This window comes from Aplysia californica, unplaced genomic scaffold (genome assembly GCF_000002075.1).
Source record: "Aplysia californica isolate F4 #8 unplaced genomic scaffold, AplCal3.0 scaffold00112, whole genome shotgun sequence".
In the NCBI taxonomy this organism is placed as follows: Eukaryota; Metazoa; Mollusca; class Gastropoda; order Aplysiida; family Aplysiidae; genus Aplysia; species Aplysia californica.
The window spans coordinates 1102862-1125939 of NW_004797382.1; the positions used below are offsets into that span (position 1 = coordinate 1102862).

At 41.9% G+C, this 23078-nt stretch overlaps 2 protein-coding genes across 2 annotated transcripts in view; one reads left to right on the forward strand and one right to left on the reverse strand.

Annotated features, from left to right (window-relative positions):
* Positions 1-2135: 2135 nt before the first annotated feature.
* LOC101863336 (anaphase-promoting complex subunit 10) lies at positions 2136-10927 on the reverse strand. The gene is made up of 3 exons (XM_005095722.3): positions 10657-10927; positions 5702-5864; positions 2136-2706 (listed from the first exon to the last, which is right to left on the reverse strand). Exons 1-3 carry the CDS (start codon positions 10817-10819, stop codon positions 2427-2429), a joined length of 606 nt encoding a protein of 201 aa, XP_005095779.1. The 5' UTR covers positions 10820-10927; the 3' UTR covers positions 2136-2426.
* A 125-nt stretch (positions 10928-11052) lies between these two features.
* Positions 11053-23078, forward strand: part of LOC101849916 (arf-GAP with Rho-GAP domain, ANK repeat and PH domain-containing protein 1) — a gene marked incomplete in the record, with an annotated part of 138937 nt that continues 126911 nt past the window's right edge. The window contains 3 exon segments of the mRNA XM_035969080.1: positions 11053-11423; positions 15666-17857; positions 21674-21694. Coding sequence (XP_035824973.1) covers positions 15703-17857; positions 21674-21694 — 2176 coding nt within the window.

Genomic DNA, 23078 nt, shown 5'->3' on the forward strand with positions numbered 1-23078 from the left:
CAAGAAAATTGTAAGCCTTGACCATAGCATTAAATACTTGCTCCCGCAGTTCATGACCCTACAGCGCTACCTTGCCCTCACTGCCCAAGGACCTTCAAGGCGAAGATTGGCTTAATCAGCCACCTGAGGACCCACCCCACCCCCTCGGATATGATGAAGAAGGTCTTCTTCCCTCAGGAAGGACAAACACCAGCACTAATACGATGAAACTGCATTTTGGTGATGTTGAAAAGGTGCATCTTTGATAGAGCTTTGGGAGGGAGAAAAAATTGAAAATGTTCAAAATTTTGACTTATTGCTCGTGACAGCGACTACGTTTATTTTTGTTTACCTTCACAAAAATTTAAGATCAACAGTTCACTTCACCATCAACGTCTGTGACGGAAATCTTCTGTCTACTTTCTGAGCATTCTAATATGTGAACTAGTGTCCTCTTCAGAGGAGGGCTGATACAGTACTTTTATCTAGCTTTTCATTCTGAATGAATTCAATAAATATCTATCTAATCTTTGCCTCTGAAATAGGCTGTTAGAGTAGCAAATAAAACTGAAGTCGATATCACTTCGCAAATAAAATTATATTTTCTGTTCTTGTGAAGCAGATCTATATATCTCTGAACACATGTGAGTTTTGAAATCCGAATTCGTCAGAACCAACCTTGGTAGTTGAAAAGATCCGTAGTTCCAGGGATGTCTTACAAAGATATAGAAGAAAGGGGGACCACAGACACAGTTCGACAGAAGCGTGCATTCAAGTCATCTGTGTTCAACCTATCTGTGTTATACTGTATTTTGTAACCAAAATGGCTGTGAACGGATTAAAGAACAAGATACAGTCCGTGCCGGCTTTAAGCACGCCGGCTTAAAGCACGTTTCGGACTCAAGCACGCTAAACGGCTCTTACCGAATATTTGCTATATAAATTACACGCCTTTAACTCACTTGCGACTGGGCCCTTTCACCAGCCACAAGCGTTGAAGACTGGCGTTTTGGGGGGTATTTCAATAAATCACCACAACTCTCAGAATTACCCTATTGTAATCATTTTTTGACACAGTAAAGTAACATTCAAGCTTAATCTAATACAAAAAACTAAAGTTGTCTAAGTCTAATACTTTAATTTGTATGATTTTTTAAAAATTGGCATGAATTTGATTTTCGAAAAATTTCCAGAGACGTGACAAGTAGAATGAAATTCACTGCAACAACAAAAATAAAAGTTCAAAGTGTTCTGGTTTGATTTGTATACATGTGCAAGTGTTTGGTGAAAATATAAAAGCTGGTCTGTGCATTGATTCAGACCCATACACTGAATTACATGAGACAGATGTACAGCACGACGTTGTGATTTCGTTGCGCGAAAAACAACACCGGTACTAGTGCTAGATCTAGCCCTAGAACTGCGACTCGGGCCGTGTTCGGGTACATATCCAGGATCCTAACTATTAGACACATCATATTCTGAGACACTAGAACTAGTGAAACGCACAGAAGTATAGAAAACGGCGAAATTATGTGATTCTTGTTCATGCGACTTCTTCGACCGTTACTACGACGCGACTGTCGGATTACTATGAGCTGTATAGAAAAAAACAAAGCGCGAGTTCCGGTCTGTTCAACCCCAGTTGGGGTCACTGTCCTTCACCTTCAATAACTTAAAAACTACCGGCCCCAGAGATACGAAACGAAGTCTAAGTAGCTCAGGCTTGGCCAAACAAGGGTACGAGGCGGGTCTCGCGATCCGTGCGTGATCTGTAGAGCGAAAAAAAAATTCCAAAGTTGGTCACGCAGGGCTTGTGAGACCCGACGCGAGCGTCATGGCGGGGGTCACGCAACTGTTGTGTGACCCGTCTGAAGTGAGTTAAGCACGGTAACTTCAGCTTCAAGCACGCTTCATTTACAAGACAGTCAATATTTTCATGATGACCCATCGAAGTTCGAACACAGTCTACACCGCAGCAGTGGAGTGTGTCAAGAGAAACACAAAGAACACAAGTGATGGACACACACACTCACACGGGCGGAGAGGAGGGCAGATGCACACAGCCACGCGCGCGGACATAGGATTTAGCCTAGGCCTACGGCAAAGCTACACACGACCAAAAAAAATACAAAGAGATACAAATTACTATACAATTTTTGAATTAGAGAAAAAAACAAATGTTTCAGACGAGTGATAATGTTAATAATAAAAAATACACAAAATGAAATGACATAATATTTGCAGGTTTTATGTTCATTACACTCATCCTTCCTATACAATCCTTCAACGGTAAATGTAAAAAAAATATTCAACCTTTCAAACTCTTCAGGCACACTGGCTTCCAACTTGCATAACAGGCACAAATTTACTTTCATACTGAGTCAAAACAAAAAACCCACAAATAAAACCCCCAGATAAACACAATTGAGTCTGAAGAAAGGGGTTCATCTGATCGTGTACACTAGATTCTTGAGCGCAGATTTGTTTGTGTTTGGGTAAGGCACGTCTCCGTAATTGATGGGTGAGCGGATCTTGATCCTGCGTATGTGAGTGTCGCGTCCGTTCTGGTGGTTGCTGAGCACGGCGATCTGAATCATGAACGTGCGGATGGGTTTGTCCACAGAGTCTTTGAGAGGAATGCACACCCAGCCCGTCGGCTCACTCAGCTCCACCTGCTCAATCTCGGTCAAGTCGTTGGCGTGATTTCCTGCTCTGATAGATAGCCTGTGGATAAACACAACGTTCTAAATTAGTTACTACTAGCATCATTGTTCATTTAGGGTCCTGTAAATATGTATACATCAAAATTACCAAAGTCATGCTCCCAAAGAAGTTTTATTTCTGTTTAAATGAGTTCAGAGTAAAGATACAGTGAGCTTTACTATCAACATAAGTATCATTTCAATAAACTGAAAATAGCCTTCCTTTACCATGTTCCATAATCCTGTCAGATATAGCCGCCTGAATCTTAAAGACCCATCACATGGCTTAGACAGAAAAAAATATGCTAGAACACAAAACAGTCACAGAAGTAGCTAATGAAAGCAAACCCTCCTTGTAATCATGCTTGTGTCATCACCAGCTGACTTATTGTTGAAATATACCTAATTTCTTAAAGAAAAACACCATAGTAAACCCATTGTACCGCCACTTACAATTAATTAACAATTCCAGGACTAAATGTGGAAATGGAAAGATCGCTACTTTTAAGCAATGGCACAATTTTCTCGCAGTAGTAATTACTATAATCGCCTGTTAATTAAACTCTTTTTATCCGGGCTACGAGTATACTCGGAACAGCTATACGGTCACGTCAAAGAAGCTAGTGCTGCTTGTAATTACCAAAATACGCGAATACGGCGATGCTAGCTCTTATAGTAGAGGGTTTTACGGCACTAGCAACTGCATAAGGTTATATGAGCACCAAGGGGTGGGTGTCAACAGAGAAGTCTTTACAGGGAATCAGACTTAAACTGCTCACCTCTCTAGCTTCAACAACACAAGGTCTGCTTCGACTATCGGCACCCCAAAATAGCAGGTTACAAGAGAGTGACAAACATACAAAAGAAGTAGAGGAAAATGGCAACAGTAAGGATCAGGAAAGAAAAAGCAGCAGTTCCCTGTTGTAGATCAGGCACAGTTATGAGCGTGACATGAGTCAGCCCATTTACAATTCTACTATGCTTGAACAAGAAATGTCCCCCCTTTGGGAATGGTCTAAAGACACTTCAGTCAGTGGCACTGCTCCATGATACTAATTTAATGAAAGTGACTCTGAATCAAGTGCCGTAAATTCCGTTGTGGATGATAACGAACAGGACTTAAACTCATCTAATAGTGATTTAGATCATGGTGAAGGGATGAGGACTGGAATTCGTGCTGTATCAATGGGTATGGGTAGATCTATAAATCCAAGAGGACGTCGTGGGCGCGGCAATCAGGGTCAAGTTGGGGCATGGAATATACCTCAAAATGTACATGGTGCAATAGGTGTAATTCCTTACCACATACATTTACAAAAACTACATTCAGTTTCTAACATAACTACCAAATTTCCTTAAAACCTTAAAGTGAACGTAAGAAATATAGCACTTTGAAATATACACACTGAATTCCAAGTCACACGGTGTGGCGGCCCCAGGACGGGCACAGAGTCCGTGGGGGTACGACAAGGATAAAAAGAGATAATGGTAGACTGGTAATTCAGAGGATAAAAAGAGATAATGGTAGACTGGTAATTCAGCATCGCTCAGTGTTTGTGTACTCCCAGCAGACTGGGCTTTTGGTCTAATGAATGGGTTGATGAACACTAGTCCAGCTCACCCGGTCTAAGACTCAAAACCAAAATAAACACAACTACAGTCAAGTCATTATACACCTAACCTGAGGACAAGCATGTGGTCGGTACTGCTGGGTCGCGAGCGCGAGAACGGAACTGAATCGCCACTCTTGCCTGCGGAACGTGATTCATGATTCACTTCAGCGGAACGCGGAAAAGTATCGCCAAACAATTCCCGATTCCCTCCCCTGTCGCTGTCACCACCTTGTGGCTTGTTTAACCTACTGCTGAGTCGAGTCACGAGCGCAAGAACGGAACGGAACACTTAGTACGGCTCCCCTTATTTTAAAAAAGATGGTATAGTCCAACCCCCCTATTAAAACAAAATGAACGGGGTCCAACCAATAGACAGAAGAAATTTTGTGGAGCCATTGTTTTAGCGAATCATGGGGTTGGGGGGGGGGGTGAATTTATGGGGGTCACAAAATGAGGTCAGTTGATACTGATAGAGCAGCGAAACAAAGGGTGTGGGGTGGAGAGGATGGCGGAACAACAAGAGTGGGACTTGCGCTCGCCAAGTGGCGTTGATATGACACTGTTCCATTTCAGTCAGTGTTCCGCCACAGTTCCACGAGCGCTCGCGTACTCACGATTCATTGAAGCCGACTGAATCGCGAATCGCCACTCTCAAATTTGGCGAGCAGGATCCAGCCCTAGTGGTCGGTGGTTCTGCTCAAGTTTTCATGTCGAAGAACCAACCGCCCAGTGTCAAAGAAAATCACTCTACTCAATCTACGGTGTGATCTGTGTTTAAAAAGCGCCTTTCTGTTGGATGCTGGTGAATTACATGCATTTAAAGTTGAATGTCTTTTGCTGCTCTTTCTCTCATTCATAAAGTGTGTGTGTGTGTGTTTGTGTACAATATTCAAACTTCAGATTACATGTACCACCGGATCAGCGGATACTTGTCAAACACATGCTGCTTGAAATCTACAAAGCAAGGGTGGGGAGGTGTTAACTGGCGACAAAGGAAGATTATCATTTTGTAACAACCGAGTGAATGACAGTGAATGCCGGGCGCAGTGTGCAGTGTGTACCTCTGGCTGACAATTTGCTGACAGTGTTGTGGGTCAAATTTACAATAGTTTAAAACAGACCTTACAACCCAGACAGTTGGTCAATGGAGGTTTAAAGGAGTGTTCTGCTTAGTGCACTCGCAAAACCTGGTGGTAAGCTGGACAAGCAATATAAATAATGAGGTTTGATTGTATCTGAAGACAACTCTGAGAAAGTTGAATCCCTTTCAGATCACACTGCAGCAGTCGTGTCATAAATAGGAAAATACAAAAATTAAACCTTTCGTAAATCAAGAATCACCACACATGCAAAGAAAAAAAATATTTAGACAGCACACAGTGAAGAAGAACTTTGCTTGGTGACCTGTTTGGAGTGTAGCTCTCATCAGCCTTGTAGTCCGCATAAAGGCAGACGTCTTGCACGGTCGTCTTCCTCCGGAACTGGATGCTCACAGTGTGGGGCTGTGGGCCGTCTGACTGCCAGTAGGTGTCATTGCTTTCATCCCGCAACTGATCAACGCCAAAACCTGGAGACCACCATTTCGTATAAGTATATTATTTGTGAGACATCATTGTGAAATCAGGCTCTCGTCAAAATAAGAAAAGCAAAGAAATGGGCAATTTTTTTCTAATTTTCATTTTTTTGGCTCATGAATTTTTATGTCCATTTAAAAAGACATTTGTGATTTATGACACAAAAATGTAGATTTTCAGTTTCCAAGGACTCTAATGCTATAGGAGTTACCAAACTTCACAGCACTTCCCGCTACTCACACATATTTTGGTACGCATATGGCTTACGTCACAGCTCACCAATTACATTTTTTGTGGCAAAACTAGTTACAAGAAATTAATTTATAGTGAACACTCTTTTGCACTAAAAGTTCTCAAGACATGCGTTCAATAAAGATAATCTCGCGATTAGAAAAACATTGACGGACTTCCTTTTAAAAGCGATATTGTCTCAGCAGTAAACCTTTTAAAATCAGTAGATACCACCGGTAGAAATTCTCTCCAGAATCGTGCAAACAACAGCTGCGCTGTCAAACCTGAAGCCTATTTGGTAGGACAGAAACATCACGCTCAACTCGAAGATCAGATTAATGCACTCACTGGTCATCTCAATATTTTTATACACGCCTGTGAGTCGTGGACACAGCAAAATTGGAGAAAAGGATTCAGACGACAGAAATGAGATGTTACCGCAGACTCCTTAACATCTCATACAAAGACCACATTTCAAATGCTGAGGTACGGTCGAACAGAATCACAAACGCAGTGGGGCAATATGAAGATCTACTGACCACAGTGAAGAGACGAAAATTTACATGGTATGAGCATGTCACTAGATCCACAGGACTAGCCAAAACAATCCTACGAGGAACTGTACAAGGAAAGAGTAAAAGAGGAAGGCAGAGAAGGAGATGGGAGGACAACATCGCAGAGTGGACAGGGAAGACGATGGGTGACAATCTAAGGAAAGCAGAGGACAAAGAGAAATGGCGAGAACTGTTTTTCAGGTGCAGTGGTGCCCCCAAGGTTGCCCCAACCACGGGATAGAAGAAGACACCACCCACTGGGATTTTTTATTAGTATTTATTAAGGAATTTTCTAGAATAGAGCTAACAGGTACAAAAATACTACGAAACGATTATTTCTCCGAACGTTTGGGAAAATAAACTTGAACTCTATTTCTCCAAACGGTTTCCGTTTTCAAGATTTTTTGGTTATTTGCGAGATTTAGGCGTCATCTTTCATTCTGCCATTCTGCGAGGACTGGGAAGAAGCATTTTTTTGCATCAAATTCAATTTCTAGAGCAAGATATTATTAAATATCTGAATATTCAGATACTTCAGTTGTGGTTGGGGCAAAGTTCCTGGACTTTACTTCATTTGAAAATACCTTCAAAAGGTACTGCAAGAAAATAAGACTGATCGACCTTGGCAGTAACCTATTTTGCATTTAGTCATCCAGCAAAAAATAAAATCCTGAATGTAAAAAAAAAATCCCTCCAGGCCCCACCCCCAGGCCCCATTCACGCCTTAGGCATACACACACATGCACACTCACACACACACACACACTCACACACACATAGGCCACTCCATTCATAATTATTATCAACAAATCTTGAGAACGGAAACCGTTCGGAGAAATCAAGTTTATTTTCCCGAACGTTCGGAGAAATAGAGCCAAAATACTAATCTGTTAAGACAAATATTTAAATTGATAAAAGTCACTGTGCAAAAGCTGCAGAGTTTATCTTCGATAGTTAAGGAGATATTAAATTTGATAATAAGTTGCGTCATTAATTTTTTACTGCACTATAGTGCCATGAACGTAGCCTCAACAGCGCCTGCAAACTACTTTCAGGGCATGGTGAACGTAGCCTGTGTAGGCACCTAAATACTTTCAAATCAAATTCACCCTGTTTCTTGTACAGGAGTGTATACAGACCCGGTAACCGGGAACAAAGTCACGAAGTATACAGACCCGCTAGGGGAACTCTTTTGTGATTTCGGAAAGTTTCAGCGCCCTCTTGGCTCAGGGTAGACCTAGGTTCATCTAGATCAACGGCCTAGGTCTAGATCTAGACAGACAGACACATAAATCATAGATCTAGTTTCGAGGCTAGCCTGGCTAGATCTAGATCTAGATCTAGATCTAAATAAAGATTGCGAATGGATGTCTTTTCGGTGATCGATCATTTTTCCTCCGTTTTGGAGTTGGAGGAATCACAATTTGAAGAAAAGAACAATGTCATTTAATTTCAATAGAGCAGTCACCCTCTCTATTTCTCTGCCTCTCTCTCTCTCTCTCCTCTCTGTGTATCGCTCACCTTCTCTTTTTCTTAGTTTGTCTCTGTCTTCCTTTCTCTCCACCTATTTCCCACTGTCTTTCTCTCGTTCCGTCCTGCCAACTGGGGCATGTCATACATTTTGCTAGTGCTCACCTCTCTCTCTCTCTCTCTCTCTCACACACACATACACGCACACAACCGGGTTTGGGCGCTGAAACTCTCCGAAATCACAAAAAGAGTTCCCCTACCAGGTCTGTATACTTTGTGACTTTGTTCCCGGTTACTGGGTCTGTATACACTTCATTCTTGTACTGAGATAGATTCTACATCTAGATCTAGATATATTAGATATCTAGATCTCTAGTAGCAAAGGAACTGATAATGTTAGGACCTGAGCTTTCACACAAGTATCTATAAGGCATAGTTTAGTTTTAGTAGAGGTTTTACAGCGCTCGCAACTGCATAAGGTCATATGAGCGCCAGAAGATTAGAGGTGTTACAAGAGAGTAACAAACATAAAAAAGAAGGAGGGGAGATATAAGGACGATAGATGTTTGTAAGAGGAAAGAAGTAGCAATCCACACCAAAGCACCTGCCGGGAAGATTGAAGAATACCGGACCACTCGTAATAACTAATGGCCACCTCTATTCTCACCCGGGGTGAGTATAGTGCAGGCGAGTCTTTCGGCTATTCTCACCCGGTGCGCGTTCACCGTTATAGCCTAGATCTAGGCCACAAATTTTGCGTCATAAACCACAGAATTCTACACTGTGATAACAGAAAAATTGTAGAATTCTGTGCCGTGAACAAACGTTCCATTACAACTGTAGCCTACTAAAAGCGTACAATTTTGTCTGTGGGCAGTGGAGAGAGAGAGAGAGAGAAAGAGAGAGAGGAGTAGCCTAGCGCGAGAACTTCCGGGCAAAACAAAATGGCGACCCGCGTAGTTCGGCTCGATTCGAAAAGTTAAATAGCCGTAGCATCTTTGTAGACAACCAAACTAATTTACTATTGTGTTTTAACATCATTTTTTAACTTTGTTTTGGTCAATTTGATCGTCCACATCGATAGACAGTATTCAGAAAGAGACAGAGAGAGAGAGAAGAGGGGAGGAGTAGATCTTGCGAGAACTTCCGGGCGGGTGAGAATAGCCACTTTCATAACTAATATGGCAGTCGTTATTCGGACTCGAGTCCGAATAAAAAAAATTCTTATTCGGACTCGAGTCCGAATATGAAAAAATGTTATTCGGACTCGGGTCCGGAAAAAAGGAAGTGTCTTCGTTCTATAGATCTAACGTTCAGTGCTTCCAATTTTCCGCCATTTTTTTGTTTTCCCCACACCTTATCTGCCGATCCAATGCCCGCCGCCTCATTGATACGCCTCCCCCCCCCTACCACGTTTCCCACTTTCATTGTTGTAGAAAAAGGTAAAATTGAAGATTAGCAGACCACCTGGCATATTATGAGCTGTGTAAAAAAAAAAAAAAGACCGATTCGTTCAAATACACAAGCCTGTGTCATATCGATTGTTTACCAAGAAAAAGTTGTGTTGCTGTGTAGAGCTGAGCATACGGCAACTTTTGATTCCATAGACCAGCGCACAATTCATTACGTATTCATTACGTAGATCTACGTCAAGACTAGCTTATTATTGTAATAATGATAAGTTGCCCGGGGGAAAAAGACCGACGCTTATGCGACGTTCGAAGCCCGGACCGATAGTGCCCCCCACCACCCTCCCCGACACGCACACAGCCACACGTGTGCAGGCCGCCCATCCGACCCCGACACATGCTAACGAGCCATCTTTAATTGCTTCTGATGACCTCTTAAATAAACATTTATTAGAAGCGCTATAACTTTTCAGGCCGGCCTCAAATTCATCATATAAGATTAAAACTCGGCTCCTGCACAAACCGCCTTTTTGCCTGAAGTGATCCCGGTCTCTACCCAGCCTGAGGCGAGTCACGAGTGAGGCAGGACAGGAAGCCGGATTCACGAGTCACAGGAAGTCAGAAGTGATGTCATGCTGGACAAGAATCAGAGTCCGAATAACATTTTTTCATATTCGGACTCGAGTCCGAATAATCACTTCAAACTAATATTGCGCGAGAATGGGGGGGGGGGGGGGGGTCTCCCCCCTGACAAACTATTAATGAATGGATCTAGGCTACCGGTCTGAGATTCTTCATTGTGAGAGATTAAAAACTGGGGAAAATCATGAATTCCTAAGGCCTAAGTAAGGCAAGGAAAGGCAAGGGAAGGCAAGGGAAGGCTAAGGTTGTCGAGACAGGCAAAAGTAGTCCTCCTAATCCGCTGGTCCGGTATTCTTCAATCTTACCCACCTGCCAACCACCCACTATCTAAGGCATATATCGTTCTCATCGCCGGCTCATCGCCATACACGACGAAGACTACAACATCAAAGCAAAAGTAAGTCGCAGTCGTTCCGAGTCTTCCAGTCTCAGCCACTGCTGCCAGAGGCCAGAGAAGTTGATCTCTAGTCTAGATCTACCTGGTTTACAAGAAGACAAAGACCAAACAGCTTGATTTCCCACTTCCCTCAGCTTGCCATCTCGTTCATCTTTAAAGATGTCTACAGTCTGAGTTTCGCTGATTTTTGACGGCATGGTTGGTAATACTATACGTGATGAAGACCGTGGTCTAGCGGCGCTCATGGCAAGCAAAAAGGCCTCGAAAGCACAGCAAATTAAAACGCCATGATGTTTGTTTTGAAGATAAAAGAAACTTTGAAGTTGACAGTGAAGAGCTCCAATAGTAGAAAAACCCAGACTTTAACAATGATACCGAAACGAAAACTTTGTCTTCCATGAGAATTTGAAGTGGAGTTGCAACAAGTTTTGAAGCCTTATATCACATTTGAGGCATTTGAGGAAGTATGGCCACTGACATGTTTAAAGAAAGACAATATATTTTCTTGTTTTATTAGGAAAAATCGAATTACCTCCTATTTGTTATATTACTTTTTCAGTCAAAAAAATATTATCTGTGTGATGTGCGAAATGCAAAGTGCTCGACGATCTTACATTTTAAGGAAAACACGGAAGTAATAAACAAAGAGGTAAACTTAGCAAAAGTTTGTCGTTTCTATCGTTAGGCCTAGCACAATAATGGATAGATTCTAGTTCTTGTTACGGTCAACAAGGGAACTGAATCAGATTTCTTTCACACAGCTACCAGATCTAGTTATTATGTCGGTGTCAACAATAAATGTTGGACATCTTTTAACATTGGGTTACTAAGAACTTGTCTACGAAACGGGTAAGATTTTTCATCCAAACCAAGTAGTCTACTCATGTACTTTTATAGATCTAGATATATAGATCTAGACTAGATTCTAGATCTAGTTTTGAATAGGCGTCTTAGTCTTAGGCCTAAGTATTGATTATATATATAAATTCAATTCCTATAGTTATGAAGTTAGAGAGTCAACAAATGTTGAAACATTGTTTTCCTTTCTGTCTTCTTCTAGTTAGTTAGGGTTTTTTTAGCTTTTATATCACTAGGCTTAAAATCTGTAGGCCTAGAGATCTATAACTTCACAAATTTATGTTGCTTCTTCTCCTCTTGTGTCTTTTTATAGGCCATGTAGCCTATTTAATTAAATGTTTTATTATGATGTTTAGATAGTACTGCCAAAATGTCTTGATCATGATTATGGATTTTTTGCCTAATGTGTGAGTGTGGGCATAAAACTTCTAGATCTACAACAGTTTAGCATTACATCTTGTTTTAGTCTATCTCTCTATCTATATATAGATCTATATATATATGAATCATAAATTTTGTTAATTATTGTAGTTATATATTGTTGTTGTCTGGATCAATTTTCGAAAGCAAAAAGAGATTTCAAAGAAAAACATTTTGATGTAACCCTCATAACTTTAAAAGAAAATGTGTGTCTTGTAAGACAAATTAAAGTTTGTTTCAGGGACTAGAGTTGTAAGTCTAGTGCATTTAGGCTGACTGCTAATCTCTACGCTTTCAAAAACTTGTTTTGTAACATATTATTGGATTAGAAGCTTGAGTTTGAAATCCAATATTCATTGATGTTCTGATGGGACCTCGCTAACTTGAATTTTAGGAGAAAAAAAATGTTCAACCAAAAGATTTCTGATACCTTGATATATATACATTTAAGTGCGAGATACACTTTAGAACCTGCCATGAAGGTCACCTGTACAAATGACCACATTCCATTTCCCGCCTCGTCTTTTTTCTATTTAATTTAACTTTGTAAAACGGTCAGATGTCCAACGTAGCTGCGGCCACCTTATTTTATTAACCAGGGGCGGCTGGTGGTTTGTAGAACTGATCGGCTGTATAATTCCCATCGATACTTCCCCACATCAGAACCCCTACGACACACAGACAGACAGACAGACAGACGTTCAATTGTACACCTAATGGTATACTTCAGGTTTTTTGTGCGTGTGGGGAGGGGGGGGGGTGGTAGGTTGGTGAGAGAGGGGGGGGGGGGGGGGTAATATATAAAAAGTGTTTAGTTGAAGAAAATCCATGGAGTTACAAACTTCAAAATGTAAATCTGAGCTTCAAGTCAAGACATTGATTGAAGCCACTGAAATATGGATAGAAATTGACTTGATCGGCACGAAACAAGAAATACTTTTACGGTATATTAGAAAACAAACTGAAAGTGAGAAGCAACCACCTCTTAGTCCTGACCCTGTACATCACCCAAAGACCTACTTTTCACACACACGCACACAAAGTCACGACGTGTACTCGCTGTGTAAAAATAGAAAACATGTCTGCTGACAATTGAAACCTTACCAATGACGCTGTCCCATGTAGATGAAGTCTAGAACCAGATACTGCTCACTGTAGCCTACTAAACCCACAGCCACATAGATCTACACATTGAACAAATTTAGCCCACGACAATTTCCGATCCGATTCAAAAGTTTTTCTCTTACTATGCTCTTCTTTGCTCTCAGAACACTGCTCTTTAGAGAACTGTATCAAATGCTAATTATAGAAATTTGAGTCTAGATGGGGTGAAGGTAGAAAAGAGGAAAGGGAAAAGGGGTGGGGGAGGAGGAGGTTGTATTTGTTATAGGCCCAGACCGTGACAGCCGAACGGGGCGCTTCCTTCTCCCTCCTCATTAAAATTCCGTCTATAACTTAAACATTACTGGGTGGAACGAAGGATCGCCGGCCCAGGGTCCTGGCCAAGTAAGGTAACTCCAGGAAATATGTGACGAAGAGAACACAAAACAGAACAATGGATGGCTTAAAACTCAATAGAAATAGTTATGTGAACAATAGAAGTACGAGCAGTAATAAGAGACAGGTTGAATGATGAATGTAACTGATGAAATTACGTAAAATAATATGTAATTAGTATTGTGTCCTTCCTTTGTAAGTAACAGAGAGGCCAATTGGCAATTAGAAGCCGTCTTTATAGCTCTCTGGGCAAAAGCTGAATTCGCCCGGAGGCTGACGTCACCGCCATCGGGCGCTGTTCGGAAAGACCTCGCGCAGAGAAGTTTCACATTGTGACAGACTCGATTAATATACGAGCCAGCATGATAAACAAAGATGACGGAACGAGTCTCTGTAGTGCGACAACACACTAAAGACCACTACTGTCTCTTAGAACGCCTTCAAATCGGCCGAGTGCTTTTTGACTGTTGATAAGATATTAATGTGCATTTACTTGAAACAAAATAAAAATTGACGTCAGCAATCATTCTCTTGTCAACTGTACAGCCAACAAAAACTGACCGGCGCCGCCGGTCTTGCCCAGGGAAAGAACCGCGTCTGTTATTAACCCACGGTCAAATTTATCTCTGCCTCAGATGGCCAGGTGTGGTCACTCATTGTTGTCTTACTTACTTTACTTTATCCGTCCTCTTGTACCTCTAGGGCTTTGTCATAAATTTTTAATCTGCCTCTCACGCTGTGGATTGGCCATTATAATTCATTCTCCTGTCGTTATTGTTAGTCCCTCCAATTAATGTTTAACCAAGTTGACCAAAGGGTAGGCCTAACAATAAATTTTCTACTGCTGGTGAGGGAAGCGTGAGCCGTCATAACCTATAAAAGCCCTCCCCACAACTATGCACAAATTGTGTGTGAGGTGACTGGTCATATTTTTGTTTACCTAATCTGTCACAAAATAACACTTGACGTTGACGTGAATTTGTGATGGAAGTGTTGCTCATTCTCTGTGTGGTGGCGACGCCGTGTGTCTGTTTTACAATGGCACTCGGTCTTCTTAGTCTTAACCTAATATTTCATGTATTTTATGCGTGCACGAAATTAGCAACAAAAAGAAAGCTCACCAAAAAACAAACCAACAAAACAACACCTCAAAAAACCTTCTCACACCACCCTCTTCCCTTTTTCAAAAGAAAACAAAAACCCTTTTGAATTAGCCTTACAACAGTCTAAAGCCTGAGATCAGCCCCTGTTTGGACGTCAGAAGAGATGATTTGCTTTTTTCGTTTTGATCAGTCCTGCGTTAGACGGCCACCTGTGTTATATGGCTACTTTTCACCTTGACAATGGGTGGCCATTTTACACAGGTTTGACTGTATATTATATTAAAATTAAAGAGAGATTTAAAACTACATATGGTCAAAATCGCACTACAGGTACTTTAAATTCTGCCAGAATTTTGCTATCCACCACAGTGACACGTTCTATCCTTTGATCCTCACTAAAACAATAGGGAGGTTTATAAGAGCACACTGGTCAAGCACCCTTGGTCAGTGAACATCTCCATTTTCCTCCACATGGTCACTCACTTTATTGATATGATTCGATGTATTGAGGGGCAAGGTAACTTTCATCCATGGAAAATATAGCTCACTAGCTATTCATAGGATTATAATAAAATGACCCGGAGCATGCAAAACTCTGCTTTTGAAGCCAAGCGAAAGATAGCAAGATTAGTGGAGCAGTCGAAAGCCACTCGTGTTGCTCTGTTCTAACCACAACCAGTAGCTACAATGACCATCAGTTTTACTTCATAATCACAGTGTATCGGTGTTAAAAAGTAAATAATGTATTTTTCTGTTTTTAAAAAAGTGTTTGAAAACCGAGATGGACATTCAGCATAACATTAAGCAATTTAAAAAGAATTTTATGGTGATTTATCATGACTTTTGTATCTCTGTATGTAATTATGATAATTACCCTACTTATTAAGTCTTATATAGTTTTTGTAGGTCATGACAAATGGCCAGCACTTGTAAGTAACCAACATGTGATATTCCTGAGTGTTGCAGAAACATCTGCCAATGGAAAGATGTCAGTTGTATGGAAACTTGTGCCTTTTAAAGCATTATTTTTCTTAGACTGATTTTTACTTTTAAGCTGAAAGTTTAAATGTCATATTTATAGCATCTGTATGTCCTTCGTATTGTTAAGTTCCTTTTGCCACTTTGACTGAAGTGCTATGTTCTCATGAAGAAAAAAGTTGAGCAAAGCTGAGAATCCAAAGATTTTTTTAACAAAATTTGTATTGTTTTTCAGACTCAGGCTGGTCTGAAGGCCTGCCAAGGAAAGCATAATGGATGAGCAGGAAGATGATAACGTGTACAGTGTCCCCCCAGTCCGGTCAAGAGATGACGTTGTACCACCATTGCAAATAGTACCTCAGGAGGAATGTGAAAGGAGCCCTCCCCCTGTACTATTACCAAAACGGGGCAATAATTCTGTCCGAGTAAAGTCGATCGTCTTAGACCCTCAGACTACCGGCTTAATGCCACGCCCTGCGCCGCGGATGTCCAGTAGAAAGGCCAGTGTTGATTCATCTCTGTCTGACTCCACGGAAGGTGGTGCTACCCCAGAATTGAAGTCAACTTCTAATACTTTTTTCTCTAAGAGTCTGGACGTTGCTGCGTCTCCCCTTGATGATGTATTCAGTAGTCCAACTCTGGGAGCTGAAGCAAAGTTTGCTACACCAGTTCCCCAACAAAGACGGAGTAGCAGAGGAAGTTTGGTCAAAGATTCCCCAGCAGAAGTTGTGTCTGCGGCCAGTGTGTCCACATCTAGCGCTCCCTCAGCAGGCCCCATGTCTCCTCCGTCTGCATCGGTGAAGTCGCCACCCATCGCTGCTCCAAGGCCAGTGCCCCGTCCAAGAACCAAAGTGTCATCGTCTAATTTACACAAAAATGTTTTGGAGACTATAAGTTCAGATAATCTTAGTTCATCTTTACCAGACAGCGTCGGTGGTGTCGGCAAAAGTGCCAGTGACAATACTCTGCAGTCCAGTCAGTCCTTCAACAACCATCCGCAGCCCAGGACAATCAGACAAAACTCCAATAAGTCTTGGGACACGAGGTACTCTCTCCCACCAGATCCAGATAGTATTGAGTCTATGTTGGACGAGGAAATACAGAAAAAGTACGGAGCACTGACAAACATGGAGCCTCTTGCAAATCAAGAAGCGGAAAATGGCAGTGATAATGAAGAGGGAGATGTGTATATAAGTGCTGATACAGTGCTCAATTTAGCTCCAGCAAATTCGAGACCACGTCCACCAAAACCACATGGTGCTCCACCACCCCCACCAAAACCACATGGCATTTCTTCAGAGGCTCCTTCTTATTTGCCCATGGTAAGTAAACACCGTCCAGCAGGTGAAAAGCCGGCAGTAGCTCCCCAGCCACCACAGAGGGCCCAAGAAAGCCTGAATGAGCTTAATCTCTTTCAGAACTCAGATTCAAAGTTCAATATTGGTTCAGACCTTTTATCAGAATCAAGCACCGATGAAATTAATAATGGTCAAGATGATGGCAGCCTGTTTCAGAATCCTTCCACCCCAAGACCATTTGATCCTCAGCCCTTCAAGACAGCCCTGTCTAACATACTGCCCAGTCAGGCTAGTGATGAAAGTGAAGATGCTGTTAAGTCTGTTGCTCAGGCTTTTGATTTTCGCGATATTGATCCACTATGGGAGGATAAAACGAAAGATGAAAAGGCTGTGATTAACACTTCAAAAACAGCAGTTGAAGAGCTAGGCTCAATGAGCAATGAGTTCCCTGTTGATTGGGATCAAGCCTTCAAGAACCCAGCTGAGACAGATGAAACTATCATTGACACCCAAAATACATACGCTGAGCCCGATGACCTTAGCTACCCTTACTCGAAACCCCACCGCAAGTCACCTCCCACACCTCCAAAGAAGCCACTGCCCAGCTCTGAGTCATTTCACTACGAACCTCCCATGGCCCCCCCTCCACCTTTTCCCAGAGAGCAGAACCGCATCCCTGAACCGAGACCCCCACCGGTCCCTCCCCGGCCCACTGCAGCTGCTACTGCCGCAGGCACAAGTTCTCATGGCTCACCCGCTAACCTCCCTCTGGAGATTCCCACACACTCAGAATCCGTGAGCTCCAACATCTTCAATGAACTCCCCACACCGGTCTTTTCTGGGGACCCCCTCATGGACCCTTTCCAGGACTCGGGCTTCGGGGACGTCTGTCGCAACTTCAACCAGACGCAGCAGGAAACCACGCAGTCCAACCCCAAGCCCATTCCACCAATACCAATACTCCCCGCGTCATCGTCCCCAGTACCAAAACTCCCAGTGTCGTCGTCCCCAGCAGCTGAGCCATGCCGAGATACGACGTATGAGTTCGCAGCGGCCCTGCCAACAGAGGAGTTTGGCCCAGAGAGGATCAGCCGCTTTGTCATCCCACCACCCGGTGCTGAGGCCCAAGGTGAGATTCAACTTGTTTTGAATGCAGGGTTTGTACGGGTCTTGGAAAACTGGAAACCTCTTGAAATTTTGTTTTTATTTTCCAAGACATGGAAACTCTTGGAATTTTGGAAAATTGGCAAAATTCTTGGAAGTCTTGGAAAACACGTTTTTAACTAGATCTATTGTAAAAATACTTCCTTGAAGTTTAGAAGGCCTCGACTTTACGCATTCTGAAGTGTACAATAATGTATTTTTGCATGCTGAAAGAAAATTTTCTTCACAAATGACAGGTTATTTGTCTTGGAAAAAAGAAATTTCATCTTGAAAAGTCTTGGGAAAAAAAATTGGTCTTGAAAACTCTTGAAAATGTTTTGGGCGGAAAAAAAACCTCTCCTGCTCAGTATGAACCCTGTTAATGTCTTGTGTTTTTACACCCGCGTCGCGACACAGTGTAGATCATGTAGGAGGCGGGCTTCTGACCCTGCATGTCAGGTCAACCTGGTCGGGGAAGGATATATATATCATCCCAGCAGAAAAAAGCGAGATACTCCACTCAAAAAATCTCCCCAGTCCGGAATCAAACTCTGGTCTCCTATATGTGCGATAGTGAAGCGTCTGACGGCAACACCACGTACGCTGTAAGGTTCATGTTGGCCTCAGCATTTATTCACAAAGTAATAAATATTGACATTTAGTTTGGACTTGCCTCTGACATCCTTTGCCATCTCAAAAACGGTTGCTCTGGGCTCAATACATGTATTTCCCCTTCCTATTGGTCTCAGTGAGAGACCACTGTAAGTTCATAGACCGCAGTGCAAGCTTCTCTTCCCACAGTTTACGTGGTCACTTTTGATACCAGAGAGCTAGATCTCTTTTCTCTCATGTAGCAACACATCACTTTCTTTCAAAGGTACATTAGTATTCAACTTAATTAGCATATTGAACCCCCCCCCCCCCCCCTGCCCATTTTCCTCTTTTTGTTCTGGTGAAGGTAGTATGACCCTAACACTGGCATGGGTTTAATTTAACTGCTTTATATAAATTTATATATATGGCATTTATAATACTTTGTGATACCTTATGACACCTTTGCTTCTGGTTCAGCGAATTGTTACTCTGCTATTATATTGTTGTGCGCACATGAAGGTGCACATCTCACAAGCTTTTGCTAAAACTGCTTTACATAATGCTTTGCCTTAATATAATATATATATGAAAATTATATATAAATATATATATGTAAATGACAGTCATATAGGTATAATATTGAATGTGGTTTTGTCAGTGTACACTGGTTTGATGGTTTGACATTTTCAAGAAGAAGCTTGGATTGCAGGAAATCAGTTCTTCTGAAATACCCCCTTGAATATTTTACAGAATTTGCTTCCTTTCTTGTATTTATGAATGGAAGTAAGTACACCTCATGGTAAGTTGTTGGTGGTGGTGGTGTTCTTGTTCTTGTTCTTGTTCTTGTTCTGTTCTTTCAAAACTACATTTTTGACAATATGTATATATATATATATATATATATATATATATATATATATATATATATATATATATATATATATATATATAAATATATATATATATATATATTAACAGTTTGTTGCTGTTTTGGGTTCCTGGTTCCTTGTCATCCTGTATGTCTTGTCTTTTCTATCCGCGCGCAGATGACTGTATGGTCTCTACTTCTTTTGTCTGGTTCTTGCAGTTGTTTCACCGGTTTGGTGCAAGGCTTGACCCCTCTTGACCCTGGCTTATCGTTCAGTATTGTTTCATCATGGTGTACCGCAATGTTGCTGGTGTGCTTACTCCTTGTCACTCTCGCCATTAAGAAGGTTCTGTTTTTTGTTTTGTTTTGGGTTGTTGGTTTTTTGTTGGGGGGTTGTTTTGTTTTGTCTGTTTGTTTTTTATGGGGGGGAGGGGGGTGGTTGGAGCTGTGCTCGCTCAGTATCATACTGGACTATGGAGCAGTTGGATGTGGTTCGAATCCCATACTGTAGACTGGTCGTTCTTAAACTCAGGTCGTTTGTCGTGTTTTCAAAGCTCTAAACCCATTTGGCCCGGTCCTATCGGAGACTTATATTAAATTTGGAGGTATCGGCCCTTTTGTATTTCTTATAGTGTTGATAGGGGCGATAAAGCCATACACTTACATACTTTACTAGGTGTTGGGTTTTTTTCAAAACTTGGTGAGACGGATAGTTTGCCGTGACTAATGTCCTGTCTTCTTATTTTCCTCAACGTCATTGCTGTCCTGGTCAGTCTTTTGGCGCTCAGATTTCCTGCCAGGCGGCTGCTATGGCTACCAACTGGCCTTTACTTGAAGGTTTGAGGTTCGAATCCTGAGAGTCCGGTCTGAATTTTTTTGTTTTTTTGTTGACCTACTAATATTATATTATTAGGGGTTCAGCTGTATTAGTTGGGGGGGGGGAGGGAGAGGGGGCTACTTTGACTTCAAAATGATGTTAATGGACGTGTGTGTATACTGTATACCGTTAAATTTCGCTGGCTGAAAGCGTCCACTTGTGACGACAACTTATTGCCGGGTGTTATCAGTAGATTCGATCAACGTGTGCAAACATCCTCGCACTAACTGACCGTGGAGGCCTGCTACAATGTCGTTTGTTTCTCTGTGTGGAATACATTTTTTTAAGTCCTAGAAATGCCGGTGGCGACGTCTCTGTTATCAAACTTCTGGTTATTAAGAGACGAAACATTGCGTTTTTGTCAGCACTTTTGTCGACATGTACAAAAATGCCTGTCAATTTTGGAGGACGCTTTTTCCACCGAATGGATCCTCTTGTAAGATCCTCTTGTAGTACCATGTCTCTGCTCTAACTGTCGCCAAAGAAGGCGTCTATTTCGCTTTCCTCCATTTCACGAGGTGGTGGTAGTAGAGAAAGTCACCTTTGGTTGTTCTGTTTGATGTCTGAGCTTTTTACTTCCACCTCACGCCGGTGGCGTCTGTCGCCTGGAGGTTAAGGCACCGGACACGTAATCGTGAAATTGCGGGTTCGGGGGTTCGAGCCTGAGCTCGGTCCGACGTCGTGTCCTTGGGAGAGGCACTTTACACGAATTTCCCATTTGGCTCGGTCTTTTCAGAGATGGACGTTAAACTCGGGGGTCCAGAAAAATGTCGTTAAAACATATGCCAAAAATTTTCCACTAGTAGGGAATCTTTGCCTATACCATTTCATCATCATATTGTTTTTACCTTACTTCTGCTATCCCAGAACAGACTTAACTTGTGCGTGACGCCTCACATCTTTCTGTTCTGTTGCTCTGTCGCCCGGAGACTTCTCTTTGGCTAGAAGGATTTACCTCTTCCTTCTTCTTGAACGAACGAACATTTTGCTCTCTCGGATAGACGATCACATGTTCAATTTTGAGGAATCCCCTCCTCTGCGACTCACCAATCTCCCGATGTTGTTGTTGTTGTTGTTATCGATCTAGCAACAGCTGGGCTCTCGCCCTTCTGTCCAATGCCATGTAGTGTGCAGGTTTGCTGCAGTTGCTGTAATGTTCCGTAGAGTATGTTGTCAATACTAGTACTAGGTCTCGGAGGGAGAAGTGTAGCTCTGATGTCATTTAGAACTGTACCGTGGAAAAGGTGATGATCCACAGTATCGCATAGTCACACAAAAGACACATTGGGAGAAGTTGTGGTTTTAAACAATCTCCCGAAATCAAGCTTTGATGAACCCATGGGCGAGCTGATAGAATTTTCTTTGAGAAAGATTCAAACTGATATACCTCAGTCAAAATTTGGGAGCCATATCACCATCACTAACAGGACAATGTTATGATCATATGATGTTTTCCATTTCAGCCTTTCGCGTTGCTGGCAAAGGTGAGCTGCTGCACTAAAATATCTTTTTGAAGAACGCTGCCTTAAAATGCTCAAATTTGTCGTATTCTGTGCTGGAAGACGGTTTTTTGTTTGTTTTGTAAGTCCCATTACCCATGGTTGTGACCCAGAAGAAGGTTGGTATGGCGCCTCAGAGGACAATAAGAAAAGGAAAAAAGTGCCAAAGAAATGTTTGATACATAGATCTATGTAATGAGATGTGTCAATATATGTCTGTTCTTGAGAACGCCGGGCGTAAAGTCTCTTGTGTTCGTGATCTCAGGGGGGAAAAAACGCACGCGGGGAGGGGGGGGGGGGGAGGGGGGGGGGGATAAATGATGCGTCAAGCCGATGTGAGGTAGACAACTACTAGTCACAGAACAATATTTTTTAAAACTCGTACTGCCACTGAGCAGTGTAGGAAAGGAATTTTAATGGGTACTTTAAAAAAAAAAAACTATTCCCCTAAAACAAATCCAGTCAAAATTTGGGCCCAAAAGGTGATCCTTCCTTGTATCTGTTCGACAACTGTGGTGAATGTGATTACCGGGAGGGGGGGTGGAGGGGGATTTGCTGTTATGAGGCAAAATATTACGTTAAAGGGACTTTGCGTCTTCAACAATGATTAAAAACAGGTACGTGTGTGTGTTTGTGTGTGTGTGTGTGTGTTCTCCGTGTGTATCTGTGCGGGGGGATTAACGTGGTATCGTCGACTGTGTGATAAATAGATGATCCAGACAACAAAATATCACCGTAGAAGAATACTCTGAATAAATATCACGCGAGGAGGCAGCGTTCTTTTTTTCCTTTTTCTTTTTATCTCTCTCCAATTACGTCCCCCCCTTTTTTTTGTTACTCTTTATTTCTCCCTTTGTAAATTTGTGTTTTTCGATAGCTGTTTATTTATTTTTTTTCTGTTCTTAAAGTGTCGTCTGTTTGTTGTTCTTTAGTTTGTTCTTGAAGAGCCTCACCACCTGAAACCACTTCTTGTTTCCCTTTCTGCTGATTTCCTGCTCCTGTTGTATAATATATTGTTTCACATTTAGCATGCTCTTTTTAAAGACAGTTTCATCCTCTTTTCACATTTATGACCATCCTCTTTTCACGTTTAGGAATGATTGTTATATTTTGCATCTTTTTTTAATGTTTCACACGCATGCGTTACGCATCCCCACCACGTGGCTTATTGTACCAATACCTCCCTCATGTTTATGCACACACCCAGTGTTTGATACACCCTTCCTTCCTCCCATAGTTGTTGTAGCTTGCCCAATTGGTTATAATTAATAATGCCACACTTCTGAAATTATTACATGTACTTGTACCGAGAGAGAGAAAGAGAGAGAGAGAGAGAGAGAGAGAGAGAGAGAGAGAGAAAGAGAGAGGG

Coding starts and splice junctions, on each gene's coding strand:
- LOC101863336 (XM_005095722.3), bottom strand. CDS start 10,819: ATGAGCGCCGCTAGACCACGGTCTTCATCACGTATAGTATTACCAACC. Junction 5,865..10,656: donor TTTGTCTTCTTGTAAACCAG/GTAGATCTAGAC, acceptor GGTGGTCTCCAG/GTTTTGGCGTTGATCAGTTG. Junction 2,707..5,701: donor GAGAGCTACACTCCAAACAG/GTCACCAAGCAA, acceptor GTTTATCCACAG/GCTATCTATCAGAGCAGGAA.